General features: G+C 37.5%; 4 protein-coding genes across 5 annotated transcripts; 1 reads left to right on the plus strand and 3 right to left on the minus strand.

Moving 5' to 3' along the window:
• Positions 1-1,967: 1,967 nt before the first annotated feature.
• Positions 1,968-5,057, minus strand: TSBTYPE2 (tryptophan synthase beta type 2). The gene is made up of 6 exons (XM_008232139.2): positions 4,847-5,057; positions 3,792-4,119; positions 3,484-3,700; positions 2,761-3,298; positions 2,582-2,680; positions 1,968-2,465 (listed from the first exon to the last, which is right to left on the minus strand). The coding sequence occupies exons 1-6, from the start codon at positions 4,914-4,916 to the stop codon at positions 2,209-2,211; spliced, it is 1,509 nt and encodes a 502-aa protein (XP_008230361.2). The 5' UTR covers positions 4,917-5,057; the 3' UTR covers positions 1,968-2,208.
• A 473-nt stretch (positions 5,058-5,530) lies between these two features.
• On the plus strand, positions 5,531-7,629 carry LOC103329642 (protein translation factor SUI1 homolog 2-like). 2 transcript variants are annotated; one of them, XM_008232140.3, is made up of 5 exons: positions 5,531-5,709; positions 6,192-6,276; positions 6,858-7,063; positions 7,154-7,207; positions 7,355-7,629. In XM_008232140.3, the coding sequence occupies exons 2-5, from the start codon at positions 6,240-6,242 to the stop codon at positions 7,397-7,399; spliced, it is 342 nt and encodes a 113-aa protein (XP_008230362.1). In that variant the 5' UTR covers positions 5,531-5,709; positions 6,192-6,239; the 3' UTR covers positions 7,400-7,629. The 2 variants fall into 2 exon arrangements, with proteins under 2 accessions (XP_008230362.1, XP_088905894.1); XM_089049768.1 differs by having other exon boundaries at positions 5,532-5,709; positions 6,199-6,276.
• A 388-nt stretch (positions 7,630-8,017) lies between these two features.
• On the minus strand, positions 8,018-9,585 carry LOC103329643 (uncharacterized). Its single transcript, XM_008232141.2, has 2 exons — positions 9,068-9,585; positions 8,018-8,966 (listed from the first exon to the last, which is right to left on the minus strand). The coding sequence occupies exons 1-2, from the start codon at positions 9,382-9,384 to the stop codon at positions 8,111-8,113; spliced, it is 1,173 nt and encodes a 390-aa protein (XP_008230363.1). The 5' UTR covers positions 9,385-9,585; the 3' UTR covers positions 8,018-8,110.
• Positions 9,586-9,732: 147 nt separating this feature from the next.
• Positions 9,733-13,168, minus strand: LOC103329644 (uncharacterized). Its single transcript, XM_008232142.2, has 5 exons — positions 12,565-13,168; positions 12,112-12,257; positions 11,622-11,898; positions 10,755-11,027; positions 9,733-10,457 (listed from the first exon to the last, which is right to left on the minus strand). The coding sequence occupies exons 1-5, from the start codon at positions 12,871-12,873 to the stop codon at positions 9,978-9,980; spliced, it is 1,485 nt and encodes a 494-aa protein (XP_008230364.2). The 5' UTR covers positions 12,874-13,168; the 3' UTR covers positions 9,733-9,977.
• Positions 13,169-18,461: the final 5,293 nt, after the last annotated feature.

The raw sequence follows: 18,461 nt of genomic DNA on the forward strand, positions 1-18,461 counted from the left end.
TCCTAGACTACAAATTGATCAAAACGTATGCAACAGACAGCTAGAACTCGAAAAAGGGATGAGAAACCTCACCTCACCCGTCGGAAATGGTGGTCGGAGGAGAGAGTTGAGTGGTGGAAGTTCTGTCAATTAACGTTTCGCATTTTTCGCGAATATCGAGGGTTCCAGGAGGGAAGAGAAAAGAGAAGGTGGTGGTTCGAATGGGACCGGTCTCGTCGAATGGGGTCGTCAAAAGTGGTGGCGGTGTGGTGGTTTCTCGGTGAACAAAGGAAACACCGGGGAGTTCGCATGTATGAGGAGACACAGGAGAGAGGGAGGGAGAGAGAGAGAGAGAGAGAGATAGAAAGTGAGGGTAAAAACTGAAAATCTGATTTTTACTCCAATTTACTTTGAAATAATTACGGTTTCGCCATCGAGCTTAATTTACTCGCCAAAACTTCATTACAACTCCGATTCAAGCCTACCGCATGTCTACGGTTTCATCTCAGTACCACCTACGCAACCAAACCACTCGTGGTCCTGAAAACCTTCCGGATATGAAAATGACCAAATTTACCCTTAACCCAATGGTAAATTTATAATTTCTCTTAATTTAATTAAAATAGGAAATAATTGGAGTCGGGGTGTTACAGATTCTCTAGACACTAAATTGACTGGAATCTAAAAGAGTTTAAATAAAATACTTTCTAGACAGACTTTACAGCTATTATAAGGCAATGTGGAATTTAAAGCTTTACAAGAGATGTAGTCTTGAATTATTTTTCACTATTTTGGTTTTTGGAGGACTTGTGTGGCAGCAATGGACCGATAGCCAAGAATGATATAGTGGCCTCTCTCTCTCTCTCTCTCTCTCTCTCTCTCTCTCTCTCTCTCTATTTTGGCTCTGGCCTTGATGGGCTTGACGGGTCTAAAGAAAAGGTTGGGCTGGGCTTTTGCCAATTAGGCCTCGGGCTACCTACTTCAACAAATGAGCTTTAGACCAAATGATGATCCAGCTCTCAACGATGGCCGCTCTAAAGAATTGGTTTTTTCCCTGCTAATACACATTCTCTCTTATTTGCAAGGAGAGGTTAGTGGGTGGTGGTGGTGGTGGAGGTGGGAGAGGTGGTTATGGTGATAGTCATGATAAGATGGTGGTAGTAGAAGTGGTGAAATCATATATTGAGAATAAAAATAATATATCTATCAAAATTTCTAAGGGGAAGCAAAGATTTTTTATTGCCTAAAATTAGTCTATTATCAAACGAAATCCACCACGTTTTGTATTTCCTTTAAAATCAATGAGTTTTTTAATACACCCAAACTTTTATGAAGTCTTTTAAAACACCTCTCTTTCCTTTTTTTTTACGCCCCCACTTCGCCAATTTGAAGAACCTTTGTTCTCTACTCTCTGCTCTACCCTTAGTGAAAGAGTAGAGAGAGATGATTATGTGAAGCAATGACGTCAAGAAGAAGAAGAGAGCTTACTTGCATATTTTTTTCGAAAAATTGATCAACATAAGCCACCCTGCTTAAATTCGGGACATTCAAGAGTGGGCTCAGTTATGCTTCCCCAAAATCTGTAGCCCACATTTCAGTGGGCTTTCAATTATTTTTCTTTTTAAAATTAAAAATATCACTTAAAAATATATATACCACATTTATAAAATACAATTTGGAATTTCGAAATTTCAACTTTACACTTATAAAAGTTTGCACAGTTGCTAATTCAATTTGCAAACTAGTTGCCTTAAGTTCAAACCCTATAACACTTACCAAGTGTGAGAAATTCTCCTTTCCTAGTAATTTAAACTATCGCTTGTATTTTATAAAAAATAAAAATAAAATAAAAAGTTTGCACAGTTGTAATGTTATGAATTTTCAATATTGTGCAGATTTTAAGAATTCAAATTCCTTTGACACCAACTATAAAGATAAACAGTCATCAAATATAAACCAAGTAATTTAGTGCTAGAGAGATATCTACATTGTTATGTTAAACTGCATGATTTTATTGTCTAATGACCATTGGATAGTCCTTGCATTGTTACTAAAATAAAATAAACAAAATTGGTGTTCCTTAGTGTCACTAATTATTTTTTATCTTGAACAATTCAAATTTCCTAATTTGTAATTTCTGACTTGTCATCAGTCCATGATCAACTGAGTAACAACATTCCATGTATAGCAAATTACATCCAATGCATCATTTTACTTGTTGGCCCAACCTCAACCCCCTACTTTGGGAACTCTGGCCAATGATGCTTGTATCTTCTCCTCCTCAAATGACAAGTCAACCAGTTTTCCTTGCAGATAGTTATCATAAGCTGGCAAATCAAAATGGCCATGTCCACACATTGCTGTGAGAATGACTTTGGCTTCTCCAGTCTCTCTACAATTCAAAGCTTCCCTAATGGTAGCAGCTATGGCATGAGTAGGCTCCGGCGCTGGTATCAATCCTTCTGATCTAGCAAACTGTATAGCACCTGCAATACAACCCAGAAGTCAGAATCATAGTTCTCTATCGCTTCACTAACACACACACTGCTGCATATATTCATCGTTCCACATTTCGCTCCCACACTATGGAAAGTTAAATTACCTTCAAAGCACTCAATCTGGGGAATTGCAATTGCTTCCATGTAACCCAGGTCGTACACATGCGAAATCAACGGTGCCATGCCATGGTAGCGCAATCCTCCTGTTGAACAAACAGTGAAATGTAAAGAAGAACAAGTAAATTTCATGAAATCAAGTCTCAAAGACAGTAACTTTCATTACCAGCATGAATTGGGTCAGGGATGAAGTCGTGCCCGAGCGTATGCATCTTCATTAGTGGGGTCATCCCTGCTGTATCACCATAATCATATGTGTATACCCCTTTAGTTAGTGAAGGGCATGCTGCAGGTTCAACTGCTCTTATTACAGGGTTCATTTTCCCTTTCAGCTTCTCCCTGATGAATGGGAAACTTAACCCTGCAAAATTGGATCCTCCGCCAGTACATCCTATGATAAAGTCTGGGGTTTCACCTATCGCCTCCATTTGTTTTAGGCACTCCTCACCTATTACTGTCTGGTGATGCAAAACATGATTGAGAACACTTCCGAGACAGTATTTAGTATCAGCATTCATGGCTGCAATCTCAACGGCTTCAGATATAGCTATCCCTAAACTTCCTGGGCTGGATGGATCCATTTGTAGGATTTTTCTACCTGCTTCGGTTAAGTTAGATGGAGATGGGTGTACCTTTGCACCCCAAGTTTGCATCATCAATCTGCGATATGGTTTTTGATCATAAGAAGCACACACTTGCCACACCTATGAATAATCAGAATGAGTAAAATATCTAGGATTTATAATGAGGAACACTAAAGGACGGGTCAAATTAGATATTCATACAGTTAATAGGACATAAAGTGAGTAGGCAATCATGTCATGAAGTTCATATGTGTGCTTCAATTTGTCAATATGTGAAGCCAATTACAAATTTAGGTTTCTGTTACCTCACACTCAAGACCAAATAAGCTGCATGCAAAAGCCAATGCACTTCCCCATTGACCAGCTCCTGTTTCTGTCACAACCTTCTTGATGCCTTGTTGTGCATTATACCAAACTTGTGGAACTGCAGTGTTGGGCTTGTGTGATCCAGCAGGGCTGACACCTTCATATTTGTAGTAAATTCTTGCAGGTGTGTCAAGAAGCTTCTCCAACCTCTTGGCCCTATATACAACTGAAAAGATAAGAAGATCCTAACAATTTTATAGGACAACGTTACAGTAGAAACAATGCCACGCATACTAGCACCACAAACCTAATGAGAGGGGACGGGCGCCAAAGCCTGTATACATCACGAACTTCATCTGGAATATCTATGAATCTTTCGTTGCTTGCCTCCTGCTTAATCAACTCATCAGGAAAGAGAGGAGACAAATCCTCAGGTTTTACCGGTTCAAAGGTCTTGGGATGCAATGGAGGAGGAGGTTTTACAGGAAGATCTGCAATCAGGTTGTACCATTGACGAGGGATTTCAATTGATCTTGGATCAGCATTGAGAGCTGCTCTTGCTCTACATCCATTTGAAAGTTTCAGATGCGTTGGCTTTCTATCAAGTGCAGTAAATCCAAGCCATTTCTCCTCAGCTGGCCAAACATAAGTAGTTAAGAGGACATAACAAGAAAGCAACACTAAAACATTATTGATAACACAATAAACTACTAGAGCATGAGCTGAACGTGACTTCACATTGAGTTTTAAAATGTTGGTGCAGAACAATAAAATAAATTCCAGACTCAAAAGTCATAAGTATATGTTTCAACTTTTGGTAGCATATCACAATAGTTTACAACCCAAATAATGGGTTTTGGAATAAATTTTGCAAATGTTGCAGGATGATTTGTTTCTTTTCTGAAGGAAATATCAACAACCCCCTCTATAATACTCAGAAATTCTCTCTCTCCTTTGGTAGAGTCAACAAAGATCATTATCCACTCCACTCTTCCCCATTTCTTCTGAATCTAGCATGTACTCATACATTCCAACCACTGATCCAAAATTTTTTTTTTTTAAAAAAACAGAAACAAATTCCAGGTTCCACCATATTTTTTATACAAATTTATAAATAAACCCAATCCTAGACATGTATTTATAAAAAAACCCAAGCACTATTTAAATATAGAAACACACCCAAAATCAACCCCAAAGTCAACTTTTTGGGTGTGTTTATAAATGGGTTTTGAGTGTGTGTAATGATGGGTTTTGGGTGTGTTTATAAAGTGTTATTTTATATGAGCAACCAAGAAATTCAAAATCAGTTGAAACCCAGAACCAAAAGTTCGCAAACATGAAAAAAATAGGGAAAGAAGCTACCTTTGATGTGTGTGCCTGATGAAGGTTTAGTGTGAAGTGAATTTGCAGAGAAGAGGCCGTGGGTGGCCATGCTTGATGCTTTCTTGGAGACTCAAGCTCCTACCTAACTTGAACTGATAAAAAAAATTGGAGAAATTTAGGATGAGATTAATTAGGGTTTTCACTCAGAATTTCACACAAACTGCTGCAAAATATTTCCAGTTTTTCCAGGTATTGGAAATGTGCAAGGATATACTATATGATATTGGTTCTTGTTGAAATGAAGGTGCATTGGGACAGGAATTCCAATTAAATTTGACTTGACCGTTGGACACGTCATCTATGTAGTAAAAAGCGGTCCAGCTCCGTCTTGCAATTATATTCTGGTCCAGGCCCAAGCCCAAACCCAAATGAGAAATTTACTTTTGGTCCGAATTCTTAATTCTTCATTTTTGTGTATTTACATTTATATCCTTATGCTAGCACTCGCTTAGTCGAAGAAGGCTGCTATACTCGCCCTGTTCGATTGACGCGCGTCAAACCCGAGCCCAACCATCTTCAGATCAGAGAGTAGCGTTTGCGAGTACGAATACGCACGTAACTGTCTATTTCTCTCTCTACGTGATAGTTTGTGCAACCGACCTAACCCAAATTTGTCCATCCACGCCTCTACCCTATTTATTATTGGGATTATTTTATTTGGCATCACAATTTTTGTTCTATAACCGATTTTCCTTTCGCTTTTCTCTCTTCCCAAACAGCTTTCTAATAAGAGAGAGCGAGAGAGAGAGAGAGAGGCGGAGAGAGATCAGCCTTATCTGACGTTGAGGGTTAGCAGTTTGTCTCGACGCCTGCCTAATTCCAAATCATAATCATCTGATCAGGTAATTTGCCCTTTGACTCCGACGATTTCTAGGGATTTGTTGATGTCTCTGTTCTAGGGTTTTGATGGTTAATTCGCAATTTTTAATATTTCTCATCCAAATCTTAGGGCTTTTTATTTTTTATTTTTTTATACAAGTTTGAGATCTTGTTTATTCTCGAAGGGAAACCGTTGTTTGTTATTCAGGAGATCTACTTATAAACTTTCCAGATTAAGCTGAAAAAGGAGACATATTTTTATCTTTTTTTCTCAAATTATCTAAATATATGAGATTTTCGTTTAGGGGCCAAAGTTTTTGGGTCCTTAATGTGAAAAAGAATACTTCTTTTAGATGGGTTCTGCATTTACTACCCTAGGGACAGTTGACATAAAGATTAGATGGGTACTTCAGTTTTTTAAACGATGTGATTGTGCTATGTTATCTTCTTGAGATATTTTTGTCAGGGAGTATGCTGATTTTGATTTTTCTTTTATGTGATCCAGGTCTAAGTATTCTGGTTGCAAGGCCCTCTTAGTCAATAGCCAAGGTTCATGTCTGAGCTCGACGTCCAAATTCCTACTGCCTTTGGTATGTTCATTCTTTATTTCTATAATTCATTCGTGTATGTTTGTATATGTGCAGCACTTGTGTGACTCTGTATGCGAGTTTGTTAAGAGTGTGTGTTTGAAGACTTTGATACATAGATGCATAATGAATCATTTTAAGATGCCAATGTTCAAGATTTCTGTGCTTGGTACACTTTAAGCAAATGGTTATTTTTTGCATATCAACATTTAGTATCCACCTGAGGAAACCAACCCAAAATGGATAGTTTTGAGAAACTAAATGGTTTGGTTATGAACACGAAGCCATCAGGCATTAGTTCAGGTGTCTGGTTTATGCACTATAAAATGTGATTTAAATGCGTGTGCCAATTCACTGGGTTTTTTAAAGCATATCAGCGTCTAAGTACTAGGGCTGTTCAGCAGCCCAACTAACCTCATCCATCTGAACAAACAGAGTCAGACTGACCTAAAACGGGCATGCTTGAGAAACTAAATATTTGGTTTGGTTACTATTTTAATGACTGTGAAGCCACTGGACATTGTTCAGGTGCATGGTGTATGCACTATAAAATCTGATAAAAATATGCTGATGCTTGTGTTTAGATCCGTTTGCTGAGGCAAATGCTGAGGATTCAGGTGCTGGAACAAAAGAGTATGTGCACATTCGGATACAGCAACGAAATGGTAGGAAAAGCCTGACAACCGTGCAGGGACTGAAAAAGGAATTTAGCTACAACAAAATACTCAAAGACCTTAAGAAGGAATTTTGCTGCAATGGTACAGTTGTCCAGGACCCAGAGCAAGGGCAGGTGCGTGTTTAATTCTTAAAAGGTTAATGTAATTTTCTTCATGGCCTTCTCAAACTGATCACTAATTTTCGCATTGTTATTCATGTGCAGGTCATTCAACTTCAAGGTGATCAAAGAAAGAATGTATCTAGTTTCCTAGTCCAGGTAAACTATCCACCGCATTATAATGATGTTAATGTTCGGTTGGTGGGGTTGATAAATTGTGGATGTATTTCCTTATCTATCAGATGATGTTAGCTGCCAACAATCTGGTTAAATCAGGGTCCTGATTTTATTTTATTTTATCTACAGGCTGGCATTGTGAAGAAGGACAATATCAAAATTCATGGTTTCTGAGCTGCAGCATTTAAATCTCTGCACAATACCGTCTACCGGTGGAGATCTAGTTATCTGAATATTATATCACCTAAGTCTGCTATGTGCACTGTATTTTAGGAGTGTTATAATTTTCAAGAAATTGTGTGATGTGTCGCCACTATGGAATGTTTGACAAATTCTGTCTTTAATGGTTCTTATGTTGGTATTGAATTTGAAAATATATTAAAGTTCGTTTCTCCATTTGATGACATGAATTCCACAAAACTTGTGAAACTTTATGGTGCGTTTCGATGAGGGAAATAAACTTGGGATTTTGGTAAAACTCAGAATTTCTAAATTGACATGAACTAATTCTCGTATTTGGATAAAAAAAACATAAAAATTTAGAAATTCCGCTTGAAAAAAAAACATGGAATTTGGATATTTAAATCTCAACTTTAAATTTTATCTAAAAGTCTTCATTTCTAAAATCCCAATAGAGATTAATTTTTTAAAGAAGATAACTTTACAAATAAAGATTAAATTTCATGTTTTAAATTCATCATCCAAACAAGAAACTCTACATTTTCCTTCATTTTAAATTCCATCATTTATTAAATCTTTTGTACTTCTAAATTTCCTTATCCAAATGCACTGTTAGAGTCGTCAGATATTTAATATACCATAAAGAGAGTACACGCAAAAATTATCTGTGTTTTTGGTACCTTGACAGCAATCTAGCACATAACCTTATTCCCATTTACATCGAATCTTATCAGTGTGCCTAAAATCAGATCTCCAAGCCAAACTTCCATCCATTCTTCTCAAGGAGAAACTCTCCACCATAACATAACAGCCAAACTTCCTCCACCTGTTCTCACCTGTAATCTCTTCTACCCTCTCCACTCTCACATCCATTTCATCCCCATTAACCCATCCTCCTGCCTCTAAAACCCATCTCATATTCTGAATAATTGCTGAACTCAAACCTACACTCACCACTTTCTTGCTACGTGGGTTATAAGCTTTGAACCAGGTGAACCCAGTACGGCCATTCCTATCGTCCTTCACGGCTTCTGTGGCAGATACCAAAGCCACTTCCCTTTGCACATCTACACTCACATTCACAACATTTCCTTCATTGTTAACATTCCCACGAGAGTAAATCTCTTCCCACCATTGCTCAAGAGTTATTCTGTAAAACTTGGACTTCTTCATCTGGTGTCTTATGGTTGCTTTCTCTCTCACAAATGCAAATGGACAGTACCATCTCCCCACAACACTAGAAGCCGAACGCTTTTTAAAGATGGGAAAATTGAATTCTGGAAGACGAGACCGGAGGGAGGCGTCAAGGCCTAAAGCATCAGTTAATTGATTCCGGTACATACTTGAGCTACGCACTTTCCATCCTTTTTTCTTTAGGAATTTTGGAGGAACACCATCAGGAGCTACAGACTCTGCAAAAAAACCACCACCTTGATGGCGATGAATCTTAACTTGTTGGTATATGTCTCTAAAATTTAAAACCTTAGGTTTTTTGTCTCTCAAGAAACCTCTAATGCAGCAGTTGGTCATGTCCCTCTCTCTAGAACATCTGTATGCTTTCCTGCAAAGATTACACAACATAATTCATCTTGGATTACAAATTAAGCAGAGGCCAAAAGTAAAGTTCAACTTTTTGAGAAGGCCTATAAAAGAAGAGCTTACCCTTTGTGCCTGCCATTTGCTCTGATAACATAGTAGCAGTTAGAAGACAGAGGTTGATCAAGAACTGGGATGAACCAGACCTTCGTCGTGGTTGCCTCTTGGTACTCGGATGTATAAACAATGGTCAGAATCTTGTCCTGTGGGAAAGGTAGTTTTTTAACTTTCCCACGCTTGCAAAGGCCCCAACAAGATGTGTCTTTTGACTCTGCCTCTTCATCTGTGATCACCATATAACCTGAATGTGGAGCATCAGGTGGCTTTATGGAAAGGGTGCTTGGAGATTTCCGGTACATGGAAAGAGGCCTTGTTACATACATCTTTGTGTGTTGGCGTGTGTGTTTTTGGTCTGTGTGGTGTGGATGTGGGTTGGGTGAGAGCAGTGGAGAAGGGGGTTTTTTAAGCTTTCATCAAAAAAAATTTCTTATGAATTAAGAAAAGAAGTGGAGGTGTCTAAAATTATTTCATAATGTAAGTAAAGAAAATAAAGTAAATAAAGAAACTTTATGATCCACTTTCTTTTGCGCCATATTTTACATGCAACTCACTTTAAAATTTAGTGCTTTATAAGTTCTAGTCCTTTAAAGGAGATGTGGATATGTTCATAAGAGAATTACAATTATCCCATCCTTACACCAACCCTACAAAAGTGACCAGTAATAACCATATGCCAGAAAGAAGCATATCCCAAGAGATCCATTCAAGAGATAAAAAGCGCCACAACAAAAGAAACAAATAAATAAAAACCTTTAGGGCCGGCGTATTCAAACTTACACAGATTGACTTATTTCCTAGACATCACTGGAGGAGGCTATCAAAATTCGAGTTGTAGCCATTTTCCAATTAAGATAAACTTATTTAGGCATACCCAAAAGCAAAATGGCAGCACCAACAACTTTCAGACTAGAGCAGCTCATGCATCTAGCTTAAGGAAGTTCTTTATTACACCCATCATCTCCCCACCAGGAAAGCGCCCAAGGCATCCCCTTGCTGCTGCAATCTCATTGAACTCATAAACTGAATCACCGCTGAAAGCTCGAGGCTGTTTGCTTCTCTCCCCTTGTTCAATCTTCACATCTTCTGCTAGCTGCTCACCATCTTTTACAGTTGGAAGAGGAAATGGATCAAGAGAACCTCCCAAGATGGTTTCCACACCTACCGCATCCACAAAATCCTTCAATGGACATATTGTGAATGGAACTGGCTCAAAGCTGTGGTCTCCATATTCAACTGGGGTAGAGTGGTCTCCAGTGACACAAAGGAAGTACTTGAAATTTCCTGTTGACTCACTCTCCCAAAGGAGCCTGGACAGCTGCCCTATAGCTCGATCTACAGCTTCTAATGCTTTGACTTTGAAGATGGTTGCCTTGTCGTGACCTGCATCATCTATAGCCTGTAATGCAAAACAAAACAGATATTCATTTACCGGTATGAAGGGAACTACTTGACCGAAGTTTTGATGTCTCAATAAAATCAGTAAGCAAGTCTAGCTGGGACATAAAAATTACGGAAGCACAGCATCCAACATTAGAAAACTACAAACAAGCAATTATTTTGTTGCCATCAGTTTACCCTGTAACTTCAGTTAAATGTATTAATAATGATGTGACTGCTTCAGTAGGCAGGAATAGAGGTTGCATGTGACAAGGTATAAAAACGAAGAGATGTAGAATCTGAGGACGCCATTGACCTTAACATGAAGGAACCCAAAATCATAGCCATCCGATCGACCTGGTTTGTGCTCATCTTCCCCTGGTACAAACACATTGGGGCAAGACTGCAGAGGAGCTGAAAGTGCTTTAGCTATTGCAGTTGCTTTGGAAGTTAGAAGTGTTCGATAGTCTCCTGTTGCTCCAGGAGCTTCTAGGATATCAATACCAAGAGATAGGCCCAGTCCAGCAATGATTTTTGTGGGAGCTACCATACAAGGCCATAACCCATGTTTCTTTTCAAATGGAGGAACCTGAAATATGTAATTGAGAAAAGGAAAACCATAGACATAAATGTATATTCAGATCCATTTGTTGCCTAATTCCCAAACAAACATAAGAAAAAGGGTTGAGGTCTTGTAAGATTAACATTTGTCTTAGGCCCAAGGTTATTCTTTTTGGTTGGAAATCTCTTAGGCCTTCAATATCCTATCAAAAAGGGACATCCCTACAATGATATGTGCAGTAACTTTCAGGATACATTACTAAAACAACAAGTTTGAGAAGTTTACGAATTGCCTGCGACCTTTTTTTAAGCCCCAATGTCCACCAGTTTTTGTTTTACTCAAAAGAACAATTATAAGAAGTTTACCATAGAAAAATACTGAAGTATCAGAAGGATAAAGCTAAAAAATCAACCCCAGAAGAAAATCAGGGTTATGAAAACAAATAGTAAAAATTTTAAAGGAGGGCCATTCCTGCACTTAGTGGCTGTCTGACCCACTAAGAACAGCAGAGAAAGGTGTATGCAACAGCCAATAGGTTAGATGCTTGCTTGCATATGGTTTGCTCAGTAAAAGTTCTACATGATGCAGTATGAACATCAAGTAAGGTTTGAGACAACAGACCTCAATTCGAATACCACATCCTCGTAAAAGGACAAGATTAGCTATGTTCTTCCCTTCAGCAGCTCGTTTTGCATTCAGTGGATGAGCAACGAGAATACGTGATATTTCCTTGGATAACTCATTAACAACTTTAGCTGTGTGCCTCGCCTCATCGGTGCCATCTAGAGCTTCAGCTTGCAAAAGTAAACGGTTGTCCTTCAACGGGTCTGTTCCTGATATATTTCCACTTAGATTTGGTCCTTTAACAACCACTCCACATCTATGTTCTGTTGCATACCTGTAGCAAATAGTTCTTCGTTAGTTTTACTCTACTTCATTATAAAAATTACATGGCTTAAGCATTAGAAAAATAATTAAGGTATTTGGTAATTTTGATGACTAGTTAACTTTCTTGCATAAGGGAGGTTGTGTTTTAAAATATCTCATCGCGATACATACAAGGACATCAAATAAGAAGCCAATTTACAGCAGTTATAATAAACATCTGCACCTGACTCTGACTTCATATTCAGGAAAAGATGGCAGCTTCATTCCATCAAGTGCTGCACACAGTATGGGGCCTTCTTCTTCAAAGTGTCTGTCAGCCCTCCTACTGATGACTATTCCAGTTTTTTCATCCAAGGTTGCAAAATTAGACTAAAGATCAAAAGTTAGCAAAGATTATTATATGGAACAGCATCGTGTACTAGAACAAGCACAACCTGAAGGATAGAGCATCAATAGCAAGTAACATGGGGTCAAAATGATAGAGTCCTTCTTTATGCTAATATGCGACCTAAATTTTCTTCAACTGGATTGGGGCCAATAACCATCAAGTCCCAAGTTTCTGTTTATAAGAACGAAATAATTGCATCTTATGGCAGTGCAACATATTGAAACTGCTCATCCAGGATAATAGTTATAACAGAGAAACCATTTTACAAAGAAATAAACAAAAACACACCTTAAATGCAATATCACCAGGTGACATGGCCAATCCAGCACCCATGGACTCAAATGCGCCTCGGCCTCGGTAATATACCCTAGGGTCATAACCCAGTAGAGAAAGGTGAGCTGTGTCACTTCCACAACCCAAACCAACTTCAACAGGGTCCATTAAACCATTAACTCCAGCGGATGCAATGGCATCCAAATTGGGTACTTTGGCCGCCTGAAGAGGAGTCTTAAATCCAAACTTCGGTATTGACACATCACCCACACCATCGATCAACAAAAATGCCACTCTTCTTTTTGGCTGCTGAGGATTACCCATGTATGCTAATATCCTAGACCATAGTTGCCTAATTCGCTCACCCCCTACGAATTTCGATCTGGTCGAGCGTACCCAATAGCGGTACGGTATCGATCTGGAACGAAAGATTTAACGACTCAGTCCAGAGAAGACGACGTCGCTGCTACAGAACAGTACCTGAACGCCGACAGCAGACGAGCAATCGAGTTCACATGAGGGACAAGGGAGAGTGCTATGCTGATGAGCCCACGTTTGATTCTTGTTCTCTTGGCATAAGAGCAAGTCCAGCAGTGGAGGCTGGGCTCGGGCTGGGGGAGGTTAAGGCTGAAAAATGGTTTCCAGCAACAAAAGGTGGCCCGGGCAGGAGGTGGAGCCCAGCAGACTGGGCTGGCCCTAGGGGGAGAAGAGCCCGCGCTCTGGCCCGAGGGCTGGGTGATGTCATGGCTTTTTGTCAGTCCACGTGGCGTCCTCTCAGCTCTCCGATCGCTTTTGTCCTCTAATCCAACGGCAGCAAATTTTTGTGCAATAAAAAAATAAAATAATCGAAATTTTTTAAAAAAAAAATACCCAAAAAATATTTAATTTTTTTCTATAAATACCTACCAATACTCTTCACTTTTAACAAAAAATCCTCATACATTTTCTTCATCTTCAACTATTATTCACTTTCTACTCAATATTATTTGTAATTTTCGTTTTATTAATTTTCATGTCCTATTAATTTTTTTATTTAAATGTTTCTTGCAATATCTATATTTTGTTAATATTTCTTATATGTTCAATATTTATTTAAATGTTTCTTGCAATTTCTATATTTTGTTAATATTTCTTGCATTTCTAATAAGTTGTTAAAATTTATTGCATTTCCATTATTTTGTTTATATTTGTTGCATTGCCAATATTTTTTTAAGTTTCTTGCATTTCTAATATTTTATATATATATATATATATTATATAAGCACAAATGTGTAGGTAAAATAATTTGTGAAAAAAAAAAGAATAGTATTTGCCTTTCGCCATGGCAACTGGTGGAAGCACACATTACATTTTGTAAGGGGGAGGAATTGTATGAGGATTTGGTGTTAAAAGTGGAGAGTAGCTGCCCTAACTCCTCTTTATCATGGTAAATGGCAAACTGCTGGAAGTGCTCTAAGAGGAATAAAGATATTGGGTTCAGAGAGAATATTTTAGGATGAATTGATTTTACGAGCCCAACCGGTAAAACTTTGCCCCTCTCCGTCCCAAAATGACATCCAGTAAGGCAAGGCAACATTAGGGCTGGCATTTTCTATCGAAAAACCGTAAAATTGACTGAATTGAACCAGCCGATTCGGGATTTGTTACTCAAATTTCGGTTTTCAATTTACAAACCACACTGAACTGCAACAATTTGGATCGATCACAGTTGATGAAATCCCAAACCAATGGTTCATCGAACCGAATCGACATGTGTGTATACCTGCGAAATTGTGCAAAAATATGCATTATGGGGGATTTAATCCCTGACCTAGGGTTTCAAATCATGTCATCTTTCCACTGGACTGCTTGGCTTTCTTATGAATGTATGATCATTTATTCATGAGCTTTTAGAACCGATCTTTAAATGATTCGTGACAATGTAAACACTGCATTCAAAACACACTCTCAATAATTAGAGACAAGAGCATCAACTTATGTTGGAAGGAAACAACAAAAGCTAATGTCATACATTCTGTAAGAAAATAGAAATTTCTTACACCTATCTTTTTATTTTCTGTTTTATATTCTAATCGGTTTCAAGAATGGCTCATGATTTATATTTTGCCTAACGTGTGGCTTCATTAATTTAAGACACATTTGGGCAATACATTTTCCATTGAATTTTAACTTTCTTGTTTATGAGGTAAAATTCCTATGTTTGATCAAATTTTCAATATTATATAGCTTTTCTTCTTATAACACCACCCACGCAAGACACATCCAACTTCAAGATGATGACATCATGTTTTATGAGTTGAAACATAACCAATACGGTTTTAGGAAAGTCGCATTTGCTTATTAGTAATTGTTGGAAATGATTAACACATCTATCATGTTATAGGACAGCTTCCGGGTGGTGAAACAAAGGTTTAAAGTGTTGGAACACCATTTTGATCTCATAGTTGGTTAGGTAAGTGATGCTTTGTTATTAATTATGTTTGATCAATTCCCAACATGATATAGCTTTTCTTCTTACAACACCACCCACACAAGACACATCCAACTTCAAGATGATGATATCTTGTTTTATGAGTTGAAACATAACCAATAAGTTTCCAGGAAACTCGCATTTGCTTATTAGTAATTTTTGGAAATGATTAACATATCTATCATGCTATGGGACAGCTTCCGGGTGGTGAAACCAAGGTTTAAAGTGTTGGAATACCATTTTCATCCCATAGTTGGTTAGGTAAGTGATGCTTTGTTATTAATTATGAGTGCATGATCATTTACTCATAATCTTATAAAACTAATCTTTAAATGATTCGTAACAATGTAGACACTCTCATTTATTGGAGACAAGAGCATCAAGTTATGTTGAAAGGAAGCAACAAAAGTTGCCGCTGCACCTTCCACAAGGAAATAGAAATTTCTTAATCCCATTTTTTCGTTTTCTATATTATATTCTAATCAGTTTCAAGAATGGCTCGTGATTATATTTTGTCTAACTTATGGGTTCATTAGTTTAAAACATGTTGGGATAACACATTTTTCCATTGAATTTTAACTTTCTTGACTGTGATGTAAAATTCATATGTTTGATCAAATTTCTCACATTATACAACTTTTATTCTTACAACACCACCTATGCAAGGCACATCCAACTTCAGGATAGTGATGTCCTTTTGTATGAGTTGATCCATAATTAGTACGGTTTTCAGGAAACTCGCATTTGCTTATCAGTAATTATTAGAAACGATTAACACATCTATCATGGTGTGAGACAGCTTTCGGGGGGTAAAAACTAAGTTTGAAGTGTTGGAACACCATTTTCATCTCATAGTTGGTCAAGTAAGTGATGTTTTTTTGATTAATTATAAATGCATGAAAATTTATCCATGAGCTTTTAGAACTAATCTTTAAATGATTCGCCTGACCCGATTTGTCTCTTTGTGCGTCCACCTCTGAATATATACCTTTCACATCTTGGTTCAAAACACGCTCCACAAATTCCTCTAAAAGCATCAACAAAGCCCAACATCGGAATTATGTAACACAATCAATAGACTCTTAAATCAGAATCGCCAAAAAATGACAAATCGTAATAACTTACCAGCTGCAACGAGTGGCACAAGAATGTTTGTAATTTATGCAATTTGCTCAGGTGTAATATTGCAGAAAAATGGAAGCCCCTGAATAGCTAGAACTCGAAGCTGCACATTTCGTGAATAATGAAAATTAAAACGTGAAGCCGAGTAACAAAACCCCTAGACAAGAGTAACACACAACTAGTGTTGCACACTGCTTTGACTATGTCACATCAAACTAATCTAAGACAACAATTTTGTATAGAAACCAAATTTTTATTATTAACTTTTTATGTTTGAAAATGTTATATTTATAGAAAATGATTAAACTAACATGTATTTATGAGGAGAATGATCAAAATGATGAAACTAACATGTATTTATGAGTTAGAGGCCACTATACCATTCCGGGGTATTTGTCCATTGTTGATCGTATCTTGGACCATCAGCCAGACCATATTCATATCCTCGTTAATCTCCAAGACCCAAAGGTGACACATCTAGATACCAAAACCCACCCACCTACCATGGATAAGGTGCAGTCGAAGACTACGAGTTTTATCACACCGAGGCGTTGGAACCTTCTCCAATGCTCACCCACACCTCATATATGTCGACCCGACCATGAGGCTTCTCTTCGAGAAGATTCGCGCTGGAAAGTAACCTCTCAGGCAAAGCCACAACTGGGCCCTTTATAATTACCACAAGGAGAAAGACATCCAGCCATCCGCATTCTACACGGAAGATCCTCTCACCCACATACATTCTAGCCCTCATGACGAGGGCATGTGCCTCCTCTTTCCTTCCACTCTCAGTGGCGCGGCCCTAAATTAGTAGTAGTAGTAGTAATATATGTTATTAGTGTTACAATATAATATATGCATTTATACATTGGTGAGCATGAGACTAGTTAATCCTCCATTTCCACATGAGTTTAGTAGTCCCCTCATAAGAAGGTGTTTTTCGTGGGCCCGGTATTAGCAATCTCACCTAAGACTAGGATTAGATGACATAAACATAGTACTAAATTTAGTCCAAACCAAGCCTGTGTAACAAACGACCCCTATATTTATATATGTCACCATTTCCAAGTTGTTACTTTTGTTTTAAGGAGCACACGTAATGTAATACCCATCGATCTATTCAAAAGTTATATATATAAGAAATAAATGCAATGTCTTACCCATCAACTATACACAAGGCAAGAAAAATTTAACCTTGAAATCTCCATAAGAAAAATATTTTAAAATTTTAAATCTTATATTTATATACATATATAAGTAAGCAATGATTCTTTCTTGAAAGAATTAGCTCAAAAATGTATAAATATACAACTAGCATATTATCATCACAAGGGAAAACTAACAAAAGACTAGTTATGTTATAACACTTAAACTAATGTTACGATAAAGTTTTCTATGCTAATATTATAAATAGAAGCATTTTTATCGTGATTGCCATATACATTGCGTTTGTTCTAAATCTCAATTCAATCTATTTAACATGATTTACTCAAAATCATTAATAAATTTTATTCTTGTATCCTTATTTGTTACCTTATTGACACGAGTATTATATAAGGAAATCCCAAATTCAATGTATCGGCATGGAGTTATCAATGCCATATCTAAATCTACAGCATAACAAAATACTTTTATATATATGGGCTAGAACAATGTTGGAATTATGTTTGGACCCTCATGAGTTACGAATTATGCGATAACTAGTGAATCAGGACTACATCTTCGCAAGCTTTGTCCTCATAGTTGATGGGCTATAATTTGGATGGCATGTTGCCTCTTAAAGTACTCAGATGCAAATTTATTTGGTACAATTAACATGAACAACGCGATTTTTAAGATAAATCCCAAATCCATTGATAATCCTATGTTAATTCAGAATAAAATTCATGAGTTATATTCTCCTGGTTAACTTCTAAAGTTGGTCGTGGATCCTTATATGCTAATGGAATGTTGGTAATTAAGACTAAGACTTTTTGGTAAATTTGAGAGTATTGGGGACCTTTTTAGCATTAGTTGTAAAAAATTCCTTGATGTTGGAATACATGAACTTGAAAGGCATAGTTATGGAAGTAGAGGTGGACATGCTATTTATGAGAGTTGAGACTTTAAGTTTCTTTCTTTTAGGGCACTGCTTCCCACGAGTATCAACAAAGGCATGTGGATAATCATGCCCACGAGTATCAGCTCATAAAAGATGACATCACCATCGGGAAATTGGTTGAGTCTTACATGGATCGCATTGTAAGCAGCAAAGTCAATAGATTCATATTGTTTCTCATGAGGGACGTTGCTCTAGCTCCACCATGTGATGAAGCTATAT

The sequence above is a fragment of the Prunus mume genome, linkage group LG4 (genome assembly GCF_029339155.1).
Source record: "Prunus mume cultivar Tortuosa linkage group LG4, ASM2933915v1, whole genome shotgun sequence".
NCBI lineage: Eukaryota > Viridiplantae > Streptophyta > Magnoliopsida > Rosales > Rosaceae > Prunus > Prunus mume.